The sequence below is a fragment of the Schistosoma haematobium genome, chromosome 1 (assembly GCF_000699445.3).
Source record: "Schistosoma haematobium chromosome 1, whole genome shotgun sequence".
Taxonomy (NCBI): Eukaryota; Metazoa; Platyhelminthes; class Trematoda; order Strigeidida; family Schistosomatidae; genus Schistosoma; species Schistosoma haematobium.
In genome coordinates, this window is record NC_067196.1 from 62,225,660 (window position 1) to 62,251,708 (window position 26,049).

The 26,049-nt window shown below is 35.8% G+C and overlaps 1 protein-coding gene across 2 annotated transcripts in view; it reads right to left on the reverse strand.

The window, feature by feature from the left end:
• Positions 1-489: 489 nt before the first annotated feature.
• Positions 490-26,049, reverse strand: part of MS3_00001809 (uncharacterized protein) — a gene marked incomplete at its 5' end in the record, with an annotated part of 35,356 nt that continues 9,796 nt past the window's right edge. The window contains 9 exons of one of the 2 annotated variants that reach the window (XM_051209301.1): positions 490-2,652; positions 5,615-5,784; positions 6,768-6,898; positions 9,056-9,188; positions 11,699-11,778; positions 13,893-14,192; positions 15,573-15,848; positions 16,749-17,112; positions 17,155-17,270. In XM_051209301.1, coding sequence (XP_051074743.1) covers positions 2,498-2,652; positions 5,615-5,784; positions 6,768-6,898; positions 9,056-9,188; positions 11,699-11,778; positions 13,893-14,192; positions 15,573-15,848; positions 16,749-17,112; positions 17,155-17,270 — 1,725 coding nt within the window. In that variant the 3' untranslated portion in view covers positions 490-2,497. Of the gene's footprint in view, positions 2,653-5,614; positions 5,785-6,767; positions 6,899-9,055; positions 9,189-11,698; positions 11,779-13,892; positions 14,193-15,572; positions 15,849-16,748; positions 17,113-17,154; positions 17,271-26,049 lie in introns of those variants that run through there. The other variant, XM_051209302.1, reaches the window with a different exon arrangement.

The following is a 26,049-nucleotide window of genomic DNA, read 5'->3' on the forward strand; positions in this document are numbered from 1 at the left end:
TAAAAATAATTGTGACAAATAATCTTGACAAAAACAATCCTAAGTATAACAATTAATGCTCTGTTTTGGGTCGTGTTCCTATCCTTTTGAATTTCTGTCTCATTCTATAATCTTAATGCATTTCTTCAATATGCGAGTATATAACATAGGATTATATATATATATATATATATATATATATATATATATATATCCGAGTCCTGGTGTTAACTTCTTGGTTCCATGCTCTGTTTCGTCTGCTTCTAACATGTTATAGGCTCTAACACGATGTGGACTGGAATTACATGACATTACGCCATCGAATTTCCCTCTGAGGAACTTTGAGACTAATCTGTCGATCAAGAAAATACTGCAAAATACTACAAACACTACCTTTCCTATGGCTAAACAAAGTCTAATAATCAATTAAATTTCGGAATCGTTATTTATTACTGGTATCAGTAGTACATCATTACACTGAAACACTAACTATGGGCTACAAAATTGAACTCTGATGTTAATTAGTTTACTTCAAAAAAATTAATGAACCATGGAACATTTCGATGCACTACAGTCCCAAATGGAAATACTGAGGACAAAAACAGTATGAATAAACGAACCGAGCATATTAATCCCTAGACCATTTCATGTATCTTCTAATAGGTAGAATCTCGAATATACCATAACGAAACGTATTTGATGATATATTCATACCACCTTTTTATTATATCTGTTTATGTTATCATTTGTATTTTATTCACTGAAGATATCTCTAGGCTTACGAGATTAATATTCGCCATAGTATCATGTCAACCAATAATGGAGTATTGTGAAGTGGCTTCACTTCTACTTACATGTCATGAAAACATTTCATGTTTTATACTATTAACAATTAAGTCACATAAAGTCAGCTCGAAATAATAACAACTTTCCCAATAATATATCCTTATTTTCATTACCATTGTTTATTAATTCGTATCGACCTATTGTCACCATCTTCCTAAAATGATACTATTGTTTAGTTGTGATATCAGTGATTTATCAATGATTATATACAAAATAGACTGCCTAAATGATAGACATTCTTATGGTGATCTAACAAAATGTTCTCTTCACATTAATCCACATCCATAAGTACGGAGACAGATCTGACTGTAAATCTGTGAAAAACTATTTCTTGCTGAGTTGTGAACTGAAAAGAAAATAGTTTTAGAAATAACATTCGTTGGAACAGACAATGGTCTTGAGTCACTACTGCCGGGCATCCATATTTAAATTCAAGAACAATTAACTTAGCCGTCATATAAACAACAAACGTAGTAAAACCATTTGTATAAATCTTGTACTAAGAGAAATCCAAATACTTGGATTAGGGTAAACACATATGTTTTATTAAATAACTACAAGGTGAATTGAAGGCTACCATGCCACTTACCAATCAACAGATGAGAAAGGCGTTAGTATCTAGCATAACTGAAACACCAATATATATAGTATCCTCTTTATATGTAGAAAAATTAATACATAAAATATACAACCACACAATTTACCAAATTACGTCAGCTAAAATTAGTTAGGAAAAAACAGACAAAAAGATGAGAAAAACAATGAAATCAAGTAGAGGTTCGCAAATATGATGCATTGAAAATAGATTCAGCAGTTAGACATTGAAGCAAATAAATTGTTGAGTGTCATACCTGTTTTTAAAATCATTTTATTGTTCATAAGTGTATGTTGTACAAGAATTAGGGTATACCGTTTTTGAATAAAAGAAAATAATAGAAAACGGAATACATATTAAGCAAACCAAATCTTGCGAAACATCATTATCAACATGTTTCATAAATGAAAAAATAAATAAATGAATACAAGCTTAATGATTACGCAATAATAGGAATGAACAAATCGGATAAATTATATTGGAAATATTAAAGACTAGATGATCAATCAATTAATACCACTAGTTGACTTTTATTTAATGACATTGGAATACAAAATCAAACTGAATGTTAACGATAAGGTGACTTTCGTTTTTAGAAGGTGAACATTATTGAAAAGAAAAACAATGAGATAATACAATCATAACATCAATCAGTAAGTTGCAGTGAATCATGAGTAAAGGCACTAGTGTGTTAAGTGTTCAAGGTGTTATAAATGATTAATGTATTGTACATTTAACATTTATTGTAATATATGTGAAAAGTAACTGGTGTACAGAGGTGGAATTTTCAAATAATTAAGCTGATTGTGTAGACTTAAAGTCAACTATTAGAGAATAAGAATAGTCATACATAACAGTAGTGATAATAATTGAAAATAATAAAGATTAAAGTGTCAATAATTAAGTCAGGGGAGTGAATGTACAAACCAATATATTATTTTCAATATTAATGAAAAGAGGAAAATACTAATTCATTCAACTGGATGAGCTGTAATACTCATATTAACAGTAAATTGAATTGAGAATTAGGGGAAGGTGGAAATGACAAAAATTAACAAATTGATAAAAAGTGACAATTCAATAAAGGGTTAAATTGATGTAACCAGTTGGAACAAAACCTTGACGTGTTCCATCTTCAGATACTACAGCTGTCCATCCAGAATTAGTTGAATCTACTTTTAAAACATAATATAATTCTCCGGGCTTTGTTGCTAAATATGTACTCCCATCACCTGATCGGAGGGAAAATGTGAGAAAATAAAATTTTTCACTACCTTGGGGGTCAGTTGATTAATTGTTTATGATGAAAATATCGAAATGTATATTGAACTCATTCATATGATTTTATGTGGGAATTTTAAACGATTAAGAGAAATACATGTGAGGATTGTATCTTGTATGTTGAAGCCAACATACTGGACTTACTTAAATATCTCTCAGTGGTAGGAAGAGTCATTCTATGCATTTGAACTTATCGCATAGAATCAAAATAGATAGACAGCCAAATCTCATCACATATAGTAAAGCACTATCAACGTGATATGAGATATCGCTTTCCATTAGTAGTCTAAAATGTATTTTAAAGAACCTTGACAAAGAACTACCACAAAGTCATATCGACTTTATATTGGTAGAAATAATCAACACCCGACCGTTGTTGCTACCTTGACGTGGTGGTCGGGCTTGCCTATCGTGATGAAGCAACCGAGCTATACTGGCTGGAACAACCGTTCCTCAAGGTCCTACCATGTCAGACAGGTCGGTTGAAGAGCGGTAAGACTAAAAGCAACAAACCCAAGGTCCGAAGGCGAAGTCGTACTGCTGACTGTACAGAGGTGTGACTGCAGTAAGGTGTTTCCTTCAGACAACCAGCATGACAGCGATGCTGCCTTCCCACAAGGAGGGGTGGGGTTAGAAAAGGTCGACCCTAAAAATGCACACCTCGCCTTACCCCCCGGATATCCGTCTCCGGCGGTAAGATCTCAACAAGTACGGAGCTAACACAAAAATCACCCATAAAAAGGTCGTGTGTGACCGACCTCAAGCAGTTGCCCCTTGGGCACTGTGGTCACGCTCTCAGGTCACTAAGACCACCTCTAATCCAATTTCCTTTTCAGTGTTGAGTCGGCTTCCGGAGAACTTCAACGGAGCCTCTAGAGGCCCAAAAGGAGCCGAAGGGTCCTAGCCAATCAGAGTATGATGGAACGTTCGAGAATTCCAGCGTGGCGTGCTACTATTGGTCGGTAGCATAATATGACGTTAACGGATTGGCTGAAATATGATGTTGATTTAACAGACGCCAACATCTATAAATACCCTTGATTTTCTGTACAAAAATGAACCTTAGGATAAAGTATTTTCTCGCATACTTATGTCTTCTTTCTGGTGTTCAAGTCGCTGTGTAGTTCTAGACTGCGGGTTACCGGAATAGCTTAGGGATCGTATATAGCGTTTCATCGACAAGACGTATCATTCAGGTACCTCCAGAAGAACCCTTCCACGGTGTGGGCAACCGGGAAATCATAACCGCCCTCATACCTCTAACAGCACTCAAGACCACTGTACCTCATCAACAAACAATTAAATTTTGCTTTCAATTTTGGCTTTGAATAGTTTACAAGTAATGCCTCAACAATCGTCACTCATTGTCTAATACGTTGACCTATACGGAGGAACTGTATCAGTATTACCGTTTGATCATAAATTTGTTGTTCTTTTCTTTTGTTACGTTAGAGCTATTGATATAACCCATTTTTGAATCAAGACAATAGGAGCTAAATAACTGCTGAGAATAGTTAGATGAACAATGGATAGCTATCTTAACACATTCCTTTTCAATTATTGCACAACGAAACATGAAACTCGTCAATGCTATGTAGATTTCCGAAAAACAACCTCCATTATATTTGTAGCAATTGCAGCTTTCAATCCACATTATACAGAGTAAAATTTCAATTTTAACAATATATTGTGTGAGATCCATCAAAAGATTTCAGTAATTTTACAAAGACAAACCATACTGACATTTTCTATGCACACAGAAGACATAAGAAGAAAGCACTATCTTGACTAGCCTAATATTAAAATAATATTAGTATTCCTCTGTATACAAATAATTCCGATATCCTTGTGGAAAATCAAAAGGTGGAAATAAAATGGTCGCTTTTGTTATCCACGTTATTGATTTAACAAGCTGATAATCAATGATCGCATGTCAATGGTAAATAGATTAAAATAAGGACTCTAAAAAAGCTGTACAACTAAATGTTCCCGTTTGAAGCACTTACCTAATATCCGATTTCCTCATGGCAATTAGGCAGAAAACCTTTTAATAAACTTTTTATATATTGTTTGAGTATTTCATCTAGCAAGTTCTCAAAAGTATACTTATAAAGGGCACTATTTCAATCCTGCTAGTATGATTTGACCTTAGTTTCCTATTTTGTATGTTAATTTTAGGATGTAACCACCACACTTTTGACTATCGCAATATCAGAATAAACTAAGACATATGATCAGTAATGTATTTACTGCGACTATTTTTATGGAGATTACACGTGTTGACGTTTAATCATAGACATTGTGTCGATAAGTTGAGCAAATTCAAAATCAGATATCTCTTAACAGGGTGGACTTCTTTAAAGCTGTACGAGTGTCTGAGCTAAATTTCCATCAACTACGAGAGTCATTAGGTTGACGTGAGAAATAATTTTCCAGCCACGGACTGACCTATCGGAAAGATGAGAAATTTTGAGTAAATCGTTGCTGATATAATATCTAACTAGTCTTTTTCTAGTTATTACTCATTGAGTGGTAGTTTTCTAACAGATAATCTGCGTGTAACACTGTATTTACGTGTTCTCAAATAGTTATTCATTGTGAATGTAACTGGTTGTACAGTTTCTGAGTTTTTCCTATGGAATATTTTCACGGTGTGAGATAGTGCAAGACGAGTTATCTGTACAGTATAGTAGCAAATATGATTGGATCATTTTGTGTTTTGGAATTTCACAAATACTTATATGATTTTTAAACGACCAAAATCTGAATGGGCATAATTACAATAAACAGACTGGAGAAAACTATTTACAACAACTATAATTACATCATTCAGAACAAATGTGTAATGAATATCGGTATTGTGTAATACATCACAAGTATAAAATGATTTAGATTCCTTAATATTTTATTTACCTTCATATTCGTAAAGAGCAGAAGCATAGCCAACATATCGAGTTCCTGCGTGTAGATCCGAACTGCTGTTTACAGTACTATCATCTTTACTGTTATTCGTAGCAACGTCAGCATCCGAATCAAATGAATGATCACTTTCATCATCATCATCATCTTCATCATCATCAAGACTGTGAATTGAGACAAAATAATGCATTTAAAAGTGAACAGGAAATCAAGTCAATAGAAATAGGATCAATGTTTGCACATAGATAACAATATACAACCTAACGAAAAGCCTATTGCGTTGATGACATTATTAATAATGTATTAACACGGTCAATTTGTTGATGGTCATTTAGTTGCTAGCAGGTGGATGCTCAATCTCAATATGCAAAAGCTTGTTAGATAACGAAAAAATAGGTTATGAGAGTTAACAATCGTGCAACGGCAACTGAGAACAATAGATCGAAGTAACTCAGCAAACTATGAGTACAAGTTTTAATGAAAACCAGTTATATCAAGATTTTGCTTTGATATTTATAAAGAATATTCCATTAAGACTTTCGCCACTCACTTGTCTTTGTAGATTTATTTTATTTTATTACAATGTTAGGCGGTCTAGAGGTATATGGATAGTTAAACATCAATACCAGTGTGTTGGATGCAATTCATTCTTGAAGTATTAAACTTCACAGTGCACTATAGTTACTTAACTACCATATGACATTATTGCAGTCACTATATGTAACACAATGAATTGTATCCATTATATTTTATGTTCAGTTGTTACCAACAAGCAACATATCTTCCAAGTCAAACAAACGGACAGAACTGCTCATTTTTTAAAAAATTCCTATTATAATAAGTTCAAGACTATTTGTGCACTTTTGTAAGAATGTATTTGCTTGTTTTTTAAAAAAAAAAACCACACTGGAGTTAAGAAATAAAAAGTGTTGACCTTGAAACTTCTCAATTAATGTGTAGAGTGAAGAAAGAAATAAACTGATTAAAGTACCATCGTAAAATAAAACAAACAGAATTCATCATATTCTAGAGAAATTGACTAGTTGACAAAGGATTAATAGATAGTTATAGTATAAAATAATTAAAACTAGGTTGGCTAAATACAAAAAAAAGCAAGAGAAATAAAGCAATAGACTGATCAACTTACGATTTAGTATTTACAGATCGAACCTTAGAAGTATTTGTGTTGTTATTGATTACAGCACGTGAACTAAGCTTTTCAGCTATTGATTCAGCTTTTGTATAAGCTAGATCACCACCTAGATTGTTGAATTTCACCTAAAAATGATCACATTTTTTTAATGAGCAACTTAATCATAGTTTCATTATAATTAATGATAGAAACTTAGAGAACTCAACATCTATAATTCAGATCAAAAGGTATCTAGAAACAAGTAATTAGTGGTAGTATTTTCGTATGCTCTAACTCTTAACTAAAATGTTAAAGATGTGAACTGATAAACCAATTAATAGCCTAATCCCACAGATTTCCATTCCCAGTGGTAAAATTTCAAGAAGTAGGGAGCTAACACAAAAATTACTCACGAAAAGCCGTGCTTGACCGGCCTCAAGCAGCTATCCCTTTGGCACTGCAGTCATGCTATCAGGTCACTAGACCAACTCAAACGCGATTTCCTTTCATGGTACCTCTAGAAGAACACTTCTACGGTGTGGGCAACAGGGAAGTGATAACCACACATACTTCCAACAGCACTCAACACCACCAAAACTGAAAAAAACTCGCTTGGCTTCAAAGTTGAAGATCGAATCCACTTAGTCGTGCATTTACACAAGTAAATGTTTAAGAGATATTCGGATGACTTGATTCTCTGTGTCACCAACAATAACAAGGCTAAAATTAACGTTCGGTGTACCTAATATTATTATTAATTTTATTACACTAAAAAACTCAGCATCAATTATCTAGTATTAAAGAAAACTTCCCTTTAATTTACACTCAAACTCTAATTATTCAAAAATATATTTTATGTTTAAATAGTCAGTGTCTGTCATTCATCTTTAATGGAGAAAGCTTTCTACCAGTTCAGCTAAGACAACTATTCACTTTCGTCCACCATACATTAGATGCATGCATTCTAGTGTAACTGACTGGTAGTTTCCTCAAAAGAGAAACAAAGAGGAGAATATTCCATTAAATATGGTGTCAACATTTACGTTTTCCAGCAAGCATCGCGGTAGGTTGTAAGCTTCTTTTTGTAAAAGCACGTGAGTAAGTATGCTCAGCATTCGTAATTATTTGGCCGAAACAAATCTGAGACACGAAGGTTTATTGCAATATTTGAATGTTTTAAGAAACTGGTCTAAACGATTAAGAACCCCTTGAATACTCAGTATCAGGTGGTATTCGTCAAATTTTCTCAGTCACTTGAAGATGCAGACTTTATGGTCGAGATAAGTAGGTAATTCGTAATCCATGGTTAGACGCATTAGGTGAAGTTATAGCTTGACGTTAATCACAGTAGTTTATATCTTTATCTTTTTCTAGATGTTAAATTGGAATGTTAGTTCATAAATGTATTTTGTTCACACATTAACCCGTTATTTTCAAAATAAATGGAATGCTCTCGTTGTGTTTTCATTTCGCCATCATGAATCTTATTATTAATATCATTATTGGGATTCTTATGATCTTTTTATCCTATTGATTTTTTTCTTTTGTCATCACATTCAGATGTGACAACTTGCGTCCATACACATGTGTGTCATATTCTACGTCATTTATGACTGATCACTTGATAGATATACGGTTGAAATATATTTGTTTATAGTTCCCAATCACGGTCTCGAATAAAATGAGCAGATTAAGTAATTACATAAACACTAATGATTTTTTAGCTAGTTTATCAATTTATCTATCGGTTTACATCTTACTTTTTTCGTATGATATATCTATTCAAAGCATGAAACATACAACTTTAACTAACCAAGATTTTTATGTTTTAAAACGTAACTCTTTGTTGATTTCTCATTATCTACCAAGTGTAAGTTTATGGTTCACGCTACAACAAAAGCTGATTTTAGTATTAGTATTAGTTAAACAAAATACGAACTCAAATAATTGTCATGACGAATAGTGAGCTAATATTTGCTAAACCATAATCTAAACAAATATTTACCGATAAATATTATATATCGATATATACACTGATTTCCGAGAGAATAGGAGAGCAAAACTTTAAATAACAACTTCAATAAGACTGTTTTGTTTCTTTGTCATTAATTAAAGATTGAGTGAACTTCTATTTAAGGTATGACAATTTTCTTCTACTTAATTATTCACATTTACAGTTCTACGTATTTCCATACATGTATTTGCAGGTAGAGTAAGGCAGATTAGTATATTTGTCATAACTAATATCTGATATTATTTCTATAACAAAGAAAAACTATTTACATCCACAGGAAGCATGTTACCTCAAGTTCTTTAATGTGTTGCTTTAAAGAATTTAAACGTCTACTGTAAGTAGCACCTGCTCGAACTAAGCATTCCATATCTCCGAATTTAGGATTTGTCCGACAGGATTCAATCATACGATCGGTACTTCGTCTTTAAAAATAAAATAAAAATGTATATATATCCAAGCTTGTAATAAAGCTACAAAATAACTATAGAAAAAAGTAAACATTTTACAGTTAGATAAGTGCGCTAAATAACCTAGATTGTTAATTACACTTCACCAAGGAACTGTTGATACTCGTCTTTGCTACGATGGAACAACTAATTGGTAAATTAATGAAATGACTGCGAGTTCATAATCAACTGACTGACCTGCTAAAGTAAATAGGTGACCTCAGAGGTAACTGCCAAATCTTGAAAAAGAATATCATGAAATAATACGATTGATCAAATGAATATGCGTATTTTGGGAGAAATTATAATGCCACTTATGCGTGAATCAGTCAATCAACGTGTTATAACTATGATTTACTTACCAAATAACAAGAAAGCAATATGAGTTGAAAATGATTACCATTACACAGAATCGTATCAATTGTATGGAACGAGAGTTGAGTAGAAATTACAATGCTGTGATTTTTCATGAATCACAATTAATTCATACTTTAATCACATTTGTATCACTATGATCATGTGAATTCTGATCTAGGTATTCAGGTATGCTATGCGCAAGTATAAATAATACATATCACTATTGTTTCAATTCTATTACATTTCTAAATCCCTTATAGAACGTCATACACTTGAAGATATAGTTTCTTACTTAAAATATAAATCATATTCAAATTGACAGTTTAGCGTGTGTTAGATGGTGAAACAATGGAAAAAAAACAGGATTTGTATTAGTGAAAATGGAATAGAGCCAACAATACAGTGAAATATATTAATACAAATATACGTCAATCTGTGAACTAATAGTTTGAAAGAAATTGGCACTGAGTATAATAAAACACATGGTTTATGAAAAATTATGATTGAAATAACAGTAGCGGTCGAAAGTCAAATAATTCCAATGTTTCATCCAGCAATCTTGTTTGGACTTCTTCAGGGTAATTATCAAAATCAAAATTGTCAAAGAATATATAATGTATAACAACCAAATCTACATTAAAAGCTTATCCGATTATATTAAGATAACGAATTTAGTAAGCAGAAAAATATGAGTCAGTAAAATGTGAATCATGCGAAAATTTCACAAAGTGAAATGAAACTAATGTATGTGTTTGTGTAACCTGATGTTGTTAATAGTCGATAATCGGTGCAAATTTGTTTATTTAAGGTAAAAGTGTAAATTTAAAATGTTTTTGAAACGTCCATGTGTGCGAAATGAGAGAAATCAAATGCATAGTTGAAATAATAAAGAGTTAAAATTAATTTCTATCAGAATAACGGTGTATATGAAATAAACAGGTACTGTAGAGATCAATCACTTGATAATGATCATTTGGCAAGAGATTGAATATATATAGTTACATTATTCTAGTGGTAACCAAAAAATTTCCAATGCTTTACACTATGAAGTGTGGAATATTAAGGCAACTAAAAGGAAAGGTAATTAGTGCTCCTAACATTTCAGATAACTGAATGGTTGACAAAATAATCCTTTATAAGATGGTACGTTTAAACGTTTTTTTATTCTTTAAATGCCTTTACAGATCATAGATCTGTAAAGGAATGACTATCAAGTAAATAAAACTATTACCATTATTTTGCCATTATATTAGGCTTCCTCGGTATACTTAAAGAGAAGGGATTATAACTGATTACTCAGAATCCACTTCATATGATACAATCATTCAAATTAGTGTAATTAGCGAGTTTACAAAAATGGATTTAACAGGTTCCCTGACTGTTTCTTTGTGTTTTCTTATGGTTATAATCAAATAAAAACTACAAAAGCATCTTGAGAGAAAAATAATGGATTTTTTTTAGTTTTCAGGGATTAGAACTACCCTCTAAACCCCTTAATACTTAAAGAAAAAAGACACTTTAAGCAAATGATATGGTAGATTTGGAGAGTTAATAATTGATCGCCTTTGAATATCTAGCATAAGGTGACTACATTACTGATTTTACGCGTCCCAAACTCTCTTCGGTCATATTTTTCAACTTTCCAATATTAACCAGACACTAGAAACGTATTCTTCTTAGTACTTTTAAAGAAAATTATTATAGTTTACATCACGGATTGATCGTCGACAACCTCTGAAAATCACAAAGAACTGGACAACTGCTTTGTCTAACCCAGCATCTTCAGGTTTCGTCGTGAGTGTTTAACCTTTAGATCATTGGATCGGCATCCCATGGTTTACATATCTAACTTCGATATTTGAGAAATTGTCAAGTAAAGCAAACACCTTTAAGATTGGAAAGAGAATTAGTTAGAGTCCATAGATTGACAATTTGATGAAAAAATGTTTTGCAATGGTCTAGAGCATTATTTAATTAAATCATCATATGTGAAGTATCAACTTTAACAACAACTGGATACAATCCAACGAAAATGTTGGAGAACTGAAATATTAAATTTGACTATTTCAATTACCGTTTGAGCATATCACTATTATTTATTCAAAGAATTTTTACAATAAAGTACTTACAGTTCATTATCAGTCTTCATAACCAAGTCCCTTAGTACTTTTATCCGGTCAGCAACTTGTCTGATAGTTAAATCTGTATTCTTGAAATGAAAGTAAAATTACTGAATAAAGATAGTTAACTTACCAAAATTATTTAAGAGATAAAATAAAAAAACATACAATACTTTTCACATGTTTTTATTTGGACTATATAAGTATGTAAATAAAAAACCAGAGCCACGACTTCGTTATTTTATTATGGAAAGGCATAAACCAAAAAACATACTGCAAAGTCTGACAATGATTGTTTGTACAGCTTACGATTTATAAATTACACATCAATTCTTAATTGATATATGTCAATGATTTAATAAGCACTACATTTAAACATCTACGAACATTTCAGACAGAACAATGGTTTGCTGAAAATCTGTTACGCATATTTGTTCATGTCATTTTTAACATAAAATCAGTCAAATGAACGGAATAGTTCATCACCAACCCTAAACTGTTCGAATTTCGCGTGCGGGATCGTAAATGCGCGCTGCTGTGAAGTCCCATACTAAAATGAAACGGCTGTCCAATGCTTCCAGGTTTTCAGTGGTGGTCTAGTTTAGACTGACTCGTGAATTCAACTGTGAAAATATTACAATCTTCACAAATCCCCATAATGAGAGATGAGAGTAAAGTGTTCAAATTACTGACCCATTGTTCAACAATTACATTTAGGAAAGTTATAATTCCACACAAGGTTGATATCATCCATGAACAGATCAGTGTCCACAATTAATAGCATATCAATGAGATTTGGTTACTTTAGCTTCGCCAATTCATGATAACCATATAAACATGTTAACATTCACCAGAAGAACATGAAAATACTAAGAATATTGAAATATCAAAAGCATTTTATTAAATGAACACAAATCATCAAGAACCATATCTTATCTTTGAAAATTTTCCACCCATGCAAATGAGAAATGAAAAGAACATTACGGTTGAAATGAAAATACGTAGAAAAAAGTGTAAAGTAAGCTGAATAAAAGAGTTTCAGGGTGAATATATGTCGAAGTTCGACCAGTCCAGTTTAACACTAGCACCTAATTTGAGTCGCATAGGTAGGTGTGCTGGGGTAATGCCTTTGTATTGATAAACATCAATGGTCAAAGACTAAATGCCAATCAGGATGTTATAGATTCACTTTTACTATATTCAATCATCAGTACACTGGCTTGTCATTTACATGTTCACTACTAGTTACGCCACTTTACCCATGTAAACACATTCCCACAGTTGTAGAAAGTATTGACCAATGCACTTCAGAAACAAATTTCATGTCATTGTATTTGTCTGTGGGTCTATTATGATGACAAACAAAATACTACTGAGGAAATTAATAATCATATATAATGGATGTAATTATACTTCAGATTGTAACTCTATAAAAGTTATATCGTAATTCGATCACTGATTGACGGCTACTTACACCAATTAACATAATCGTTTGTCAAATCTTCAGTTACTCTACAAGTTTTGAGTCAAAACTATTAATGGTGTGGTACAGTGGTCTAGTTCAAACTTTTCTGGCCACATAGATAGATCAATTGTGACCCCTTAAACTTTAAACAACTATTCAGAAAATACCAAGGTGAGAAGCACTACAATTGAAAGAAATTCGACCACATAAATATACTCATTACTCATGACTCATAATAGAGTTATAATATGATTTTCAACGTAGTTACCATTATACAGTGGTATCGTTTTACAAATTTTGAAGACGATGAAGAAACTGATTAATGTCAGTTTAGTTAGTGCCTGGTGAAGTCAGTCGGTCAGCCATATGCAACATAGACGAATGAGTGCATCGGTTCAGGTTGTCACACACCTCATCTGCACGGTGAAATGAAATTCTCAAAGCAAATACTAGAGTGTTAGATGCAGTAGCAATCTTAGAAAGGATAGAAAAGACTAGGCATTGAAGATATTATTCGAGAAAATACAGATTTATGAAATAAAAAAGGAAAAACGTTTTTATGAGGTGATTTGGAAACTTAGAATCCAATATGACAACCAATGAGTGAACTTGTGTTATTGTGAACGATTCTGAATCATGTCGCCCAGTCTCTAACCGCAGTTATCACCCAGATCCGAACCAGGTAGTCTGTACTTGTGGAATAACGTACATTTATAAAAGTACATTTTTTAAACTTACTTTTATACTTTTTACACTAATGCCACAAATAAATGGTGAGCGTAAACTAAGATATTCATCTTTTGAATTCTTGTGAGTAGACCGAATGAGTCCACTCATCATCCCGCTTCCTGAAATAGCACTTCCTGAGTTATTTAACTGATTTGAACATTCTGCTGACTCGACACCAAGTATTAAAGCTCCCAGTTCTGAGACAGAACCATCCAAAATACCTGGAGGACATTTATCCAAATCAAGGAATGGTAAATCAGCAGGAGGTTGTTCATCTGTATGCAACCTCTTTATTACCTTAGCTGAGTCCTGTAAAAGGATAAGTCATGTGAACAACACAAAAGTTTACATAATACACATAGTGAATAGATAATAAGTTTATATATATATATATATATATATATATATATATATATATATATATATATATAACCCAAGTTGTTTACTGTAAACACAGTTCACACAATCAGATACAGGAACCAATCGACTAACCAACATTTACACTTTAAATAAATGTAGGTACTATAACAAATGCCCCCAAATGCCCTGGTACGGCCGAGAGTGAGGAGAGTCCGCTCTCCGTCTCGAAATGCCCCCACATGGCCAGGCGTATATAGCCTCTGCCAGAGAAGTCCTACTCACTGCCTTCTCGTGGCGGGGGTGTTGTTTACGAAAATGAGAGGACGAAAAGTGAATGTCCAGCGCTTTAATTGGATCCCAAACCAAATCAGTGGTGCACATGAGCTCCAGTATCCTGCGGGAACAAATGGCGTATGAACCAATTGTTGGTCACCGGCTTCCATGGGACTGCATCTCCTGACGATGCTCCACTGCCTTGTGGATCAGACCTTCAGGTCGAAGGCTCCGGGTGTGGCCCCCTAAGAAAACCACGTGCTTCGGTTTGGCTACCCGGGCAGTATCACAGCCCTCACACATATCAAATGAGATTTGTGTGGCGCATATGAATTTGGCGCCTCTTTGTACCATTATCTATGTGTTGAAATAGATAAATAAAAACTATAACAAATGTTACTTTTCTAATTATGTGATTTAGTAGTGATAAATTACACGAAAAATACTGTCGTACAAAAAAACCAGAATGTTTAGTTTTAGAAGATTAATTTACATTGGGAACATTCATAAGTAAGCTATCATTGTCTGATATATCCGAGATAAAAACTTTACGATACATTATTATATATTTTATGACATCAGACCATGCATTTCGATAAACATCAAGCACAACTCAAATAATTTTCTAATTTCTTACTGATATAAACATTGTCGTGATTTTTTTATAATTTGTTCTAATGAATCAATTTAACATAAGTTACTAGAAACAGCAGATGCCTATGTAAATCGATTCTAAATTGTTTTAATATACACAGAATAATGTGTAGGAATACTCTGTGCTAACGTTGGCGGAATTTGTAATATTTTTTACAAACTTCCAAATCACAAAATAAATTGCTCCATATATTTACTGAAGATCTTGTAAATGGATGCATAATTTCAAATTCAGATGGCATATTCAATGGATTACGTTAAATAAACCTCGTGAAATTTACAATAAAAAACAAGAATATTTTGTAACAGCGTAGAAAAATTAAAAGACCAAACATTTGCTGGAATTAATAAAAATGTGGTAAACTCACTAAAAGAAACAATTTTTTTAAAAGAAAAACTTACATAGGAGGAATCAAGAGCAGAAACAGCCTCAGAAATCAGCTTGTTGCAGCTAGTAAGTTTGGAAATTGTTTCTTCATTAATGCGGGTGACCATCAGTAAAAGTTCACGAGTACGATTATTTCGCATACGACTTGAACATTCCATATCATCTACAAAAGTCACTATATCTGTGCTGAAGTAACGTCGATTGGCTATATTGTATTTAGCTAATTCATCGACGTAATTTCTACTAGCTTGATCAAAAGACTGCATTTTACTTTGATAAAGAGCTTCAAACTAGACAAAAGTGGTAAGACAACCAATACAGAAATATTGTGAGCTTAAAAATAACTGTTTGGTATTAATATAATCCATACTGTGTTCATAAAATCCATCTAATTGTACACGCTATCCCAGATTAACACTTCTATGTTACTTTCACGTGGCATCAGATTATAATTTACCGATTACCTATTATAATTACGGCATTTCAAAAATGCACTTTAAACGATGTTACAAGGTCATTGTATGTTAATGAAGCAATAATAAATAATGTAACCCATCTGGTAAGTATAGGTTTCTGTTTTTAGCTTTATGCCACATGCTGATGTGAAGACTAACGATACTATCCGGTTGTCCTAGTCAAAGTAGCTAGAAAAGGCTTCGAACCTGTGATCTAATGGTTGAAAGTCGATTATCTTAACCAATAAGCCACTACTAACGAAATATGCAAAACATATATTTAAAGCTTTAACATCCCATTCCGAACAGTAGCATGTGAAAATAAGTCCTACGAAAACTATACAAAGGAACTGACTGCCAGTTACTAGCAATTAACTGAAGTATAGGACATGCATTTGGATGGCTCATGTACCACAAACTGGTGGGTATTCTGATTTTCATGATAGGAAGCAAGGAAATTAAGTCTTTTGATCACGTCACAAACAAAAGATTTACTTACTCGAATGGCCTAAGTGAGGGTCAATTACTCAGCATTTGTCATGGTATTAAACTTATAACATCTATAAGATATTTGTGCTTAGTAATCACTCGAATTTTAAAAATATGTACACACATCACCATGGACTACAACCAACTTTATAGGAAAAAATGAAATATAACACCATACTGACAAAAACAAAACTCTAGAGTGTGGGTCAAATTTACCACCGATGTAACAATAAATAATAAACCCACCTTCTGTTGATCGACCCGCGCTAGTTGGATATCGTTTTGAGCCTTTTCCGAAACCTCATATGCTTTCTGCCTTTCTTTGAAATTGGTTACATACTTTTGCCAGCTTAATTCTAACTGTTTACGCGACTGTTCTATGGTCGCGTTTAGCTTTGACCAATGAGAACGCTGTTTTTCCAAGGATCTCTTCTCATTTTCGACTTGAGTTTTCAATGGATTGACAACAGATTCATTAAGTTTTTTGGAACTAGCCTCATGTGTTACACCCATTTCAAGTATCTGTGGAACGATACTTGAATATGTCAGAACGGAAGATAATTCGTCAACATCGGGTTTCTTCCTCGGTAAATATACAGAAACCGTTTTCCTATAGAAATCGAAAATGAATGGTAATAAAATGTTACTTTACCTTAGTTTCTTTCCAAATTCATGCTGTAACTTTTGGACATCGGAGAAAAGTTTGAAGTAGGACTCAGTTAGCCCGATCTGATCGATTTCATGTTTAAAAAGATTCTCTACTTGATCCTAGAGTTACAAAAAAAAAGCAAGTTCAAGAGCATAGAAACCAACTTTTCGTATAAAATGATATGTTCAACAAGCAAGTATTTTTGAATTTGTACTATAAACATAATATTTTGTGTGATTATATTTCTTTGAATAACCATTCATTGCCATTCCCTGTAAAAACTTAGTTTTATCATTATTATTATTATGTACTGACAATGTGTGGCGCATATATATTTGATGCCTTTTTGTATTAATGTTTATGTTTAAAGAAATATACTCACGATATGAGACTCGCTTTCGAAGGTGAGCATTTTCGACAGATTGATGGCGAAGCTATGGGTAGTCCTTCAGGATCATTGTTGGTCGATATGTGGATAGTCTAGTTAAAGACTCAATTCAAAAGATGTGTTTGTATAAATGGTACGTGGATGACATACTAGTCACAGGTGATAAAAGTGAAGCTGTGAACCGCTTGTTCAAAGAAATCAACACAAGTCAAAAGCATATTCCTCTAAAATGCGAAAAAGAGATGAATAACCTGCTCCCTTTTCTGGACATAATGATTAGTAGAAGAGATGATGGCTTGATCAAACGTTCTGTACATAGAAACTCGACATGGACAGAGCAATCTCTTAACTTCCATAGTTATTGTCCAACCCATTACAAACGTGGATTAATAAAGGGCTTACTAAATGGGATCAATCGTGTTTGTACTAGTGATATTATTGAAGGAGACACGAAGCTCTAAACTGGAAACTTAATAACGGTTATTCATTCGGGTTTACAAACCGTTGGTAGAAATACGATGAGACCCATGACGTTTCCGGCACCCGGAAAACGAGTCTACCACCTAATCATTTAGAGGTGACTCAAATAGTCTCATGTTGAAGCTTAAATTAGCCATCAACGGGACATCCTATGCACTCTAACTCGTCATTATCGAATAATCAAAGTATATGTTTCACTGAAAACCCAAACAACATGTAAGCGACATCATCATATCCCATTGCGTCTATTACTTTACATATATGTGTGGACACATGTAAATAGGGAAGACAGGTCGTGAGCTGCAAGTAAGGGTGATTGAACACATACCCAAGTGACTATAGAAAAAAATGAACTCCAATGGTCAAATAAGATCGCAGGATAGACAAACATCTTCCTTTAATGTGAAAAATTTAATTGAAACCGGTCATAATGTTGATATCAATCCAGCCCTTATAGCTTTGTACAAATGTATTCAGGGACGTACACTGAAGTTTACTGAAGCCTATTATTTATTTATTTGAACACATAAATATTGGTACAAGATGGCATCAAATATATATGCGCCACACAAATCTGTTAATCGAAGCAAGTATAGTATTTTCCGTAAGTATTGTCATTTCATGCTGTGTATGGGGTGTAATACTGCCCGGGTGCCCAAACCGAAGCAGGTGGTTTTCTTAGGGGGCCACGCCCCGAGCCTTTGGCCTAAAGGTCTAACCCACAAGTAAATGTATGATCAGATTTCGAAATATATTGCGCAAATATATCACATAATTTTGACAACCTTGGTTTTCTCATCACAGTATTCGGAAAAATCCTAAATACAATTATTTTTTTAGGATTTCAGTTGTCTCAATTTTATTACATTGCTACAGTTAGTACATATATATAATTTGTGTGAAATGAACTATTTTGTCATTTCGCTAGCTGATAACATGATGAAGAGAGGTATAGATTATGGATAGGAAAACCGCATTTGTGAGAAAATAACTTGATGATCGAGCTGGTTGTTGAAATATGACAAAACTTCTCATCTGCTTAACTATGACTATAATCTAGTTGTTCTCCCAAATTCTAATCTTCTGAATTCTTCATGTCCCTTTTTTCCTCTTTTCAAGTTTATTTCACTGGATTATACTCTTTGAATAACATCTTCAAAGCCTAATCTTTCCGGTTACTGCTTATACTTTTACTACCTCTACCACTACGGGATTCGCATTGACAATTGCGTATCTGTGCTAATGTGGTATGGCAATTCGAACTAATATACGTACGTACGAATTTTTACGTTGTTGATGACTGGCTGACTGATTGTTCAATGCGGAGCAGTTGGCTTACAAGTATTCTTTAATTAAACGTAACTTTCACTACCCACAACCGAAGATTATCCGTTTAAGGTGTACGTCATACACCCAAAAACAAAATGTTGACTTAACCAAAACAAAAAGGATGGGGTTTAAAATACTTTATAAACCTTTGTTTACGGTTAGATTTTAGCATAAAAAGGCAGGTGAAATAAGTATATTAACTGCAATGCTGGGCAGTTATATTTTATTGAGTCAAGTTAAAAACGCAATGATTTCTTATTTAAAATTATAAACAGTGCAGGGTACTCTCTAGGGTAACTGCTCAATTATGGCTTCAGGGTATTTTGATCAACAGCTTGATAATTTTATCAGCATCAAAATCACGAAGTGCAGTTTATCTAACAACCATAAATCTGTAAAACGTAGATTACCCAGATTTACTTTCCGTGAATTACTTTATATTGATCAGCACAATTGAAACTGTCCCATTTTTCACGACGAAAACGTCGAGTAACTTAAAAGCTCCGAAATTCATCCTAAGAGGCCCGGTGATCAGAACATACTAGGCAGCAAAAGTTGGTGCATGTACCCATTAACAGCTGTTCCGGATCACCTAATCTACCAGTAAAAAACTTGAAGCTTCATGAGCTTTATATCTTCCTATCTCTGTGTTTTTATTCCGGCTGTAAAAGGTCGAGTTTACATCACGTTGGTGAAAACAGACCTGCCCTATACTTGTGAAACCTGAACCTGCGAGTTGAGTATTTTTTGAGGTTCTGTGTTTGACCGTTTAGATCCAATAGCAGAACCGTGTCATTAATGCCATTCGGATGGCGACAATAATTCAATCAGTCACCCTCTTGAAACACCGACTTTAGTGGCTTAATCTTGCTTTACAAATGTAGCCCAGCAACTTCCATATTGTGAATTATCGAGACTGTGTATAAAAAAAGAGGTCTGTTTACAACATGGCGAGCGATATAAAGGGTATTTGTGTGGGAATAGCACCTACAGGTCTATCACGACTTGTTGGTTGATTTCCTACACACTGTGCAACTCAGAGGCTTGAGACGTTATCAGGTATGTCTTAAAATACAAACCAGAGGCGGGTCTGCTGAAGTTTTCTATAGAACTATAAAAGTGAAATGAACTCAGTTGAGTTTACTTTTTGCTATGTTTTTAACTGGATCTCATCTCTCAATAAATACTATTATTTATTTGTTTATTTATTCTACCATTCTTCACTGTATTATTCGTTCGCAATATTGCGAGTTTGTTTGAAATGCCCTGGTATGACGGAGAGTGGGGTGTGCCCGCCCTCCTTCTCGAAATACTCTCACACGGCCACGCGTATACAGCCTCTGCCAGAGAAGTCCTACTCACTGCCTTCTCGTGGCGGGGATGTTCTTTACGAAAATGAGAGGACGAAAAGCGAATGTACGACGCTTTAACCGGATCCCAAACCAAATCAGTGGTGCACATGGGCTCCAGTATCCTGCGGGAACAAATGGCGTATGAACCAGTCAGTCAGTAACAACGTAGAACTTCGTACGTACGTACATCAGTTCGAGTTGCCACACAACATTAGCACAGAGATGCAGTGGTCGATTCAAATCCCGTAGTGGTAGAGGTAATAAGAGTATAAGCAGTGATCGGGAAGATTAGTGTTTGGAGATGTTACTTAAAGAGTATAATCCAGTGAAATAAATTTGGAAAGAGAAAAAAAAGAGAAAAGGAGGAATAAGGAGATCAAAATTTGGGAGAACACAAAGAGTGTATGCACCTGCGCCATTGCAAACGATTTTGAGCCATGTCATTCAGGGTCTCTAACCATCGGTTGCTATCATCTCGTGGTCCCCAACCAGGTAGTCTACACCTGCCAACATGACTCAGTCCACTTGTCAGTGACTTCATGGACTTGTGCCATGTTTTGGTTTGGCCGCCCCTAGCTTTCTTCCAATCTACTCCTATACCACTGAACATAGCACGTCGAGGCAGTCGGTCGTTGGGCATACGTAACACGTGTCCCAGCCATCTCAACTGATCAAGTTTCACTACTTCATCAATTGATTTGCCATCCTTACCTAGTACCCGTTTCCTAACAACTGCATTACTTACTCGATGGTCCCAGGATATACGAGCAATATTTCGAAGACACCTATGATCAAATACTAGTAACCTACGAATATCCTCTACTCTTACCGGCCATGTTTCACTGCCATAAAGTAGGACGGAACGAACTGCTGCACAGTAAACACGTCCTTTGGTTGATAGACGGATATCTCGCCTACGCCATAAATGACGCAAGTTGGTAAAAGCTAGTCGAGCCTTCTGTATCCGTGCTGAGATTTCGTCACACACCAAACCACAAGGGTTGATGAGACTTCCAAGATAACTGGTGCGGTCGACACACTCAACTACTTCACTCCCTATCACTAGTTCGGGTGTCAATGCAACCCAATCCTGAAGCAACATTTTGCATTTCGAGGGAGAGAATCGCATCCCGAACATGCTTGCATTGTTGCTTAGAGTGGTCAGAAGACTGTATTTTGTCAGCGTCTTCACCAAATAAAACTATGTCATCTGCATATTCTAAGTCAACAAGTGAACCTCCTGGTAGAAGTTCAACCCTTGGAAATTTAGATGAGGAGAGTGTTATCTCTAAAAGTACGTCGACCACAAAGTTGAACAAGAATGAGGAGAGTGGACAGCCCTGACGAACACCTCTTGAGGTAATCAATTCTGATGACAGTTCGCCATAAGCTGTCACTCTACCAGTTGTGTTCGAGTAGAGAGCCTTTACAAGGTTAATGTACTTCTTTGGTACTCCTTTCAGTGACAAACACTGCCATAGAACCTCACGATCAACAGAGTCGAATGCCGCCTTAAGGTCGAGAAATACTACCATTGTGGGGCGTATGAACCAATTCCTTGGTCACCGGCTACCATGGGACTGCATCTCCTCACGATGCTTCACTGCCTTGTGGGTTAGACCTTTAGGCCAAAGGCTCGGGGCGTGGCCCCCTAAGAAAACCACCTGCTTCGGTTTGGGCACCCGGGCAGTATCTCAGCTCGCACACAAAAACATGATAAACTATCTACTTATGAAAAATATTCCTCTCGCTCCAAATAACAATCAAGTGACTCGCATTATTACTATTATTATTATTATTATTATTATTATTATTATTATTATTATTATTATTTACTACGTCATTATTCACCCTCTGCATATACCTGCATGGCCTAGACCAGAAATTAGTGACTTTATGGACTGATGCCACGTTTCAGTTTGGACGCCCCTAACTTTCTTCCATACGTCTCCAACACTAGTCAGCATTGCGCGTCGTGCTAATCGGAGTTCAGACATATGTAACACATGGATCAACAATCTTAGTCGATGAAGATTTACAACCTCATCAACTGATTAACCATCATTCCCTAATAACCTGTGTCTCACCTCACTAATGCTTACCCGGTGATCCCCAAGCATCCTGACATTGTTGCTCAGTGCCGCCAAAAGACTGCATTTTATCAGCGTCTTCACCAAACAGAACTATGCCATCTGTGTGTTCAAAGTCGATAAGTGGACCTCTTGGTAAGAGATCAATTCCTGAAATTTCAGTCGACGAGAACGTTTTTTCCAGCAGTAGGTTCCCCATAAGCTCTGACTCAACTGGTAACGTTCGAGCAAAGAGCCTTCACAAGGTTTATGTACTTCTGAGGTAAGCCTTTCAATGACAAACACTGCCACAGAACCTCTCGGTCTATATAATCAAATGCTGCTTTTAAGTCAAGAAAGACCACCATTGTCGGATGCCGATGAGTATGCCTATGTTCTAGAACCTGACGAATGGTGAATATGTGGTCGATGCACCCACGACCAGGTCTGAAGCCAGCCTGATAATATTGGTCAACCTAATCGATAAAACTGGACCACCATATTTAAAGACCTCTGGAGTTCATCCATCTGGGCTAGCTGATCTTCCTCATTTCCGATGTGGTAGAGCTAGAGTGGGAGAACCCACTTCAATGCTCCATTCAGGCTGTTTTAGAATGGTGGGTAGCTGTAGAGTATCTGAAGGCCAGCTGAACTGCTTCCTAAAGTATTCCGCCCAGCGTTCTGAACAGTATTTCGCGCACTAGAATCGTTGACCATGGTGACACTTTAGAGTAGATAGTTGAGGTAGGAAGAATAATAGGAATCTAAGAGGGAAATTAATTATAAACACAGTGGTCTTCATTGATGTTAGAGGTATGAGGGGAGCTATCAATCACCATTTGCCCAAACCGTTAAAGGGTTCTTCTGGAAAAACGAAATCGAGCTAGAATTGGTCTTAGTGACCTGAGAGTGTGACCGCGGTGCCCAAGGAACAGCTGCTTGCTGCCTGTTACACATGACTTTTTTGTGTTAGCTCCATACTTGTTGGAACTTTTCCGCCGTAGACGAAAATTCGTGAGATAAGGTGTGCGTCCTTAGGGTCGACGTTTTCTAACCCCACCCTTCCTTTTTGGGAAGACAGCATCGCTGTTATGCTGGTTGTCTGAAGGAAACACCGTACTGCAGTCACACCTCTGTACAACCATTTGCACGAAGTAGAAATCAAAATAAGTAAAACGCCTTCAAATGACATGGTACGGCCGAGGGTGAGGAGCCAGCTCTCCATCTCGAAGTGCTCTCACATGGGCACGCGCATACAGCCACTGACAGGGAAGTCCTACTCACTGCCTTCTCGCGGCAGGGGTGTTGTTTGCGAAATCGGGAGGACGAAAGCGAATGTCCGGCGCTTCAACCAGGTTGGTGGATATGGAGGATCCACCTAGGGTAGTTGGAAAACCCTGATTCCAAACCAACGGTGCACATGGCCTTCAGTATCCTGAGGAAACAAAAGGCGTACGAACCAATCATTGATCACCAGTTACCATGGGACTGCATCTCCTAAAATTGCTCTACTGCCTTGTGGATTAGACTTTCATGTCAAAGGCTCCGGGTGTGGCCCTCTAAGAAGACCGCCTGCTTCGGTTCGGACGCCCGAGCAGTATCACAGCTCTCACACAAATCAATGATAACTACTACTGACCTCATTTTTATTAGGTGGCGCATATGCATTTCGTGCCTCCTTGTACCAACGTTTGTGTTCGAATAAATAGTAAATAAATAAGTAAAACGTCAATATTTTTATAACATTTACGCAAGAATATTCTAGTCTTCTCCACGTATTTGCTAGTACACATTATTTATGAAATGGCTAACCAGCGCGCCGCAGCACAACCCCGCACGGGACATTCTTCAATCCAATTTACAACCGGATAACACAGTCACCACTTGATAGTCGTCATATATGCTCTTTAGGAGTAGAGAACTTATGTTGATTTGGAATAGTTGACTATTCACTTTTGAAAATGCTTAAGGATGTTTGGACCATCAAGAAAATATTACCATGGGTGAGTTTCAGCCCGTCACCATTAGCGTAGAAGTTGGGGTAGATACGCGTTGCTTGAGTTTGTGAAGCTTTATCGACCGAAATTGACTGGAACCCTTAATACGTATTCTTAAACGCTGCATATTCTGACGGACTATGTTGACTTATAAAGGAGTAAAATGGAAGAACCAAAAACCGTCGGATCAAAACACGGGATCAACTAATACAACCGACTTATTTTCAATCATGTTAAGAGGTGCAAGTTGGCGAGGTTAGCGTGGTATTTTATTTATCTACTTGAACACATATTGGTACAAGGGAGCAAAAACTACAGATAGAGGTCTATCTATCTGAAGTTTGTGCTGATGATGTCGTTCAGAAGAACGATAAAAGCTCCATGACCAAACCATCCAGCTCAGAGAACAAAACTTCATCAAAAACGACACCATGTCATAAACTGACCACCTCTCCGCTTCTTCCAACCAGTCCCAGCGTCGGCAAATAATGCACGACGTGGAATTCTCTGGGAAGATATTCGTAGAACATGTCCAAGCCACCGAAGTCGATGTTTCAAGATGGTGACACCAATTGGATTATCGTCACTGAGCCCGAACACATGATGCCAAACCTCTGCATTACTAACATGGTGTTGCCACTGGATGTCAGCAATCCTTCGGAGACAACGATGATCAAACAGAAAGTCGTCTAACATCCTCAACTCGGAAATGTCAGGTTTCACAAGCATAGATCAAGACTGCTCTCACCCACGCGTTGTAGATCCGACCTTTTACAGCCAGACTAACATCACGAAGGCGCCAAAGATGATCTAGATTGGCATAAGCCGCTCTGGCCTATACACATGCGTGTCAGAACTTACTTATTTGCATGCAGTATATACATGTACTTGTTTTTTATTACGGTTATTTTTAGATATATACACTTTTGCAGCAGTTTAAACATAAAATCAAACCGCTAGTAAATGCTGGAAAGTGAGTTGATTCAAGATGTAACAATCCAAGACAGTAAACACCAGCATGACAGCAATGCTGCCTTCCCACAAGGAGGGGTGGGGTTAGAAAAGGTCGACCCTAAAAATGTCACACCTCACCTTACCTCACGGATTTCCGTCTCCGGCGGTAAGGCCCTTTGAAGAACGGAGCTAACACGTCAAAAACCTTCCACGAAAAGGCCGTGCGCGACCGGCCTCAAGCAGTTGTCCCTTGGGCTCTGCGGTCACGCTCCCAGGTCGTCAAGACCAACACTAATCCAATTTCCTTTTCAGGTTCCTCAAGAAATACC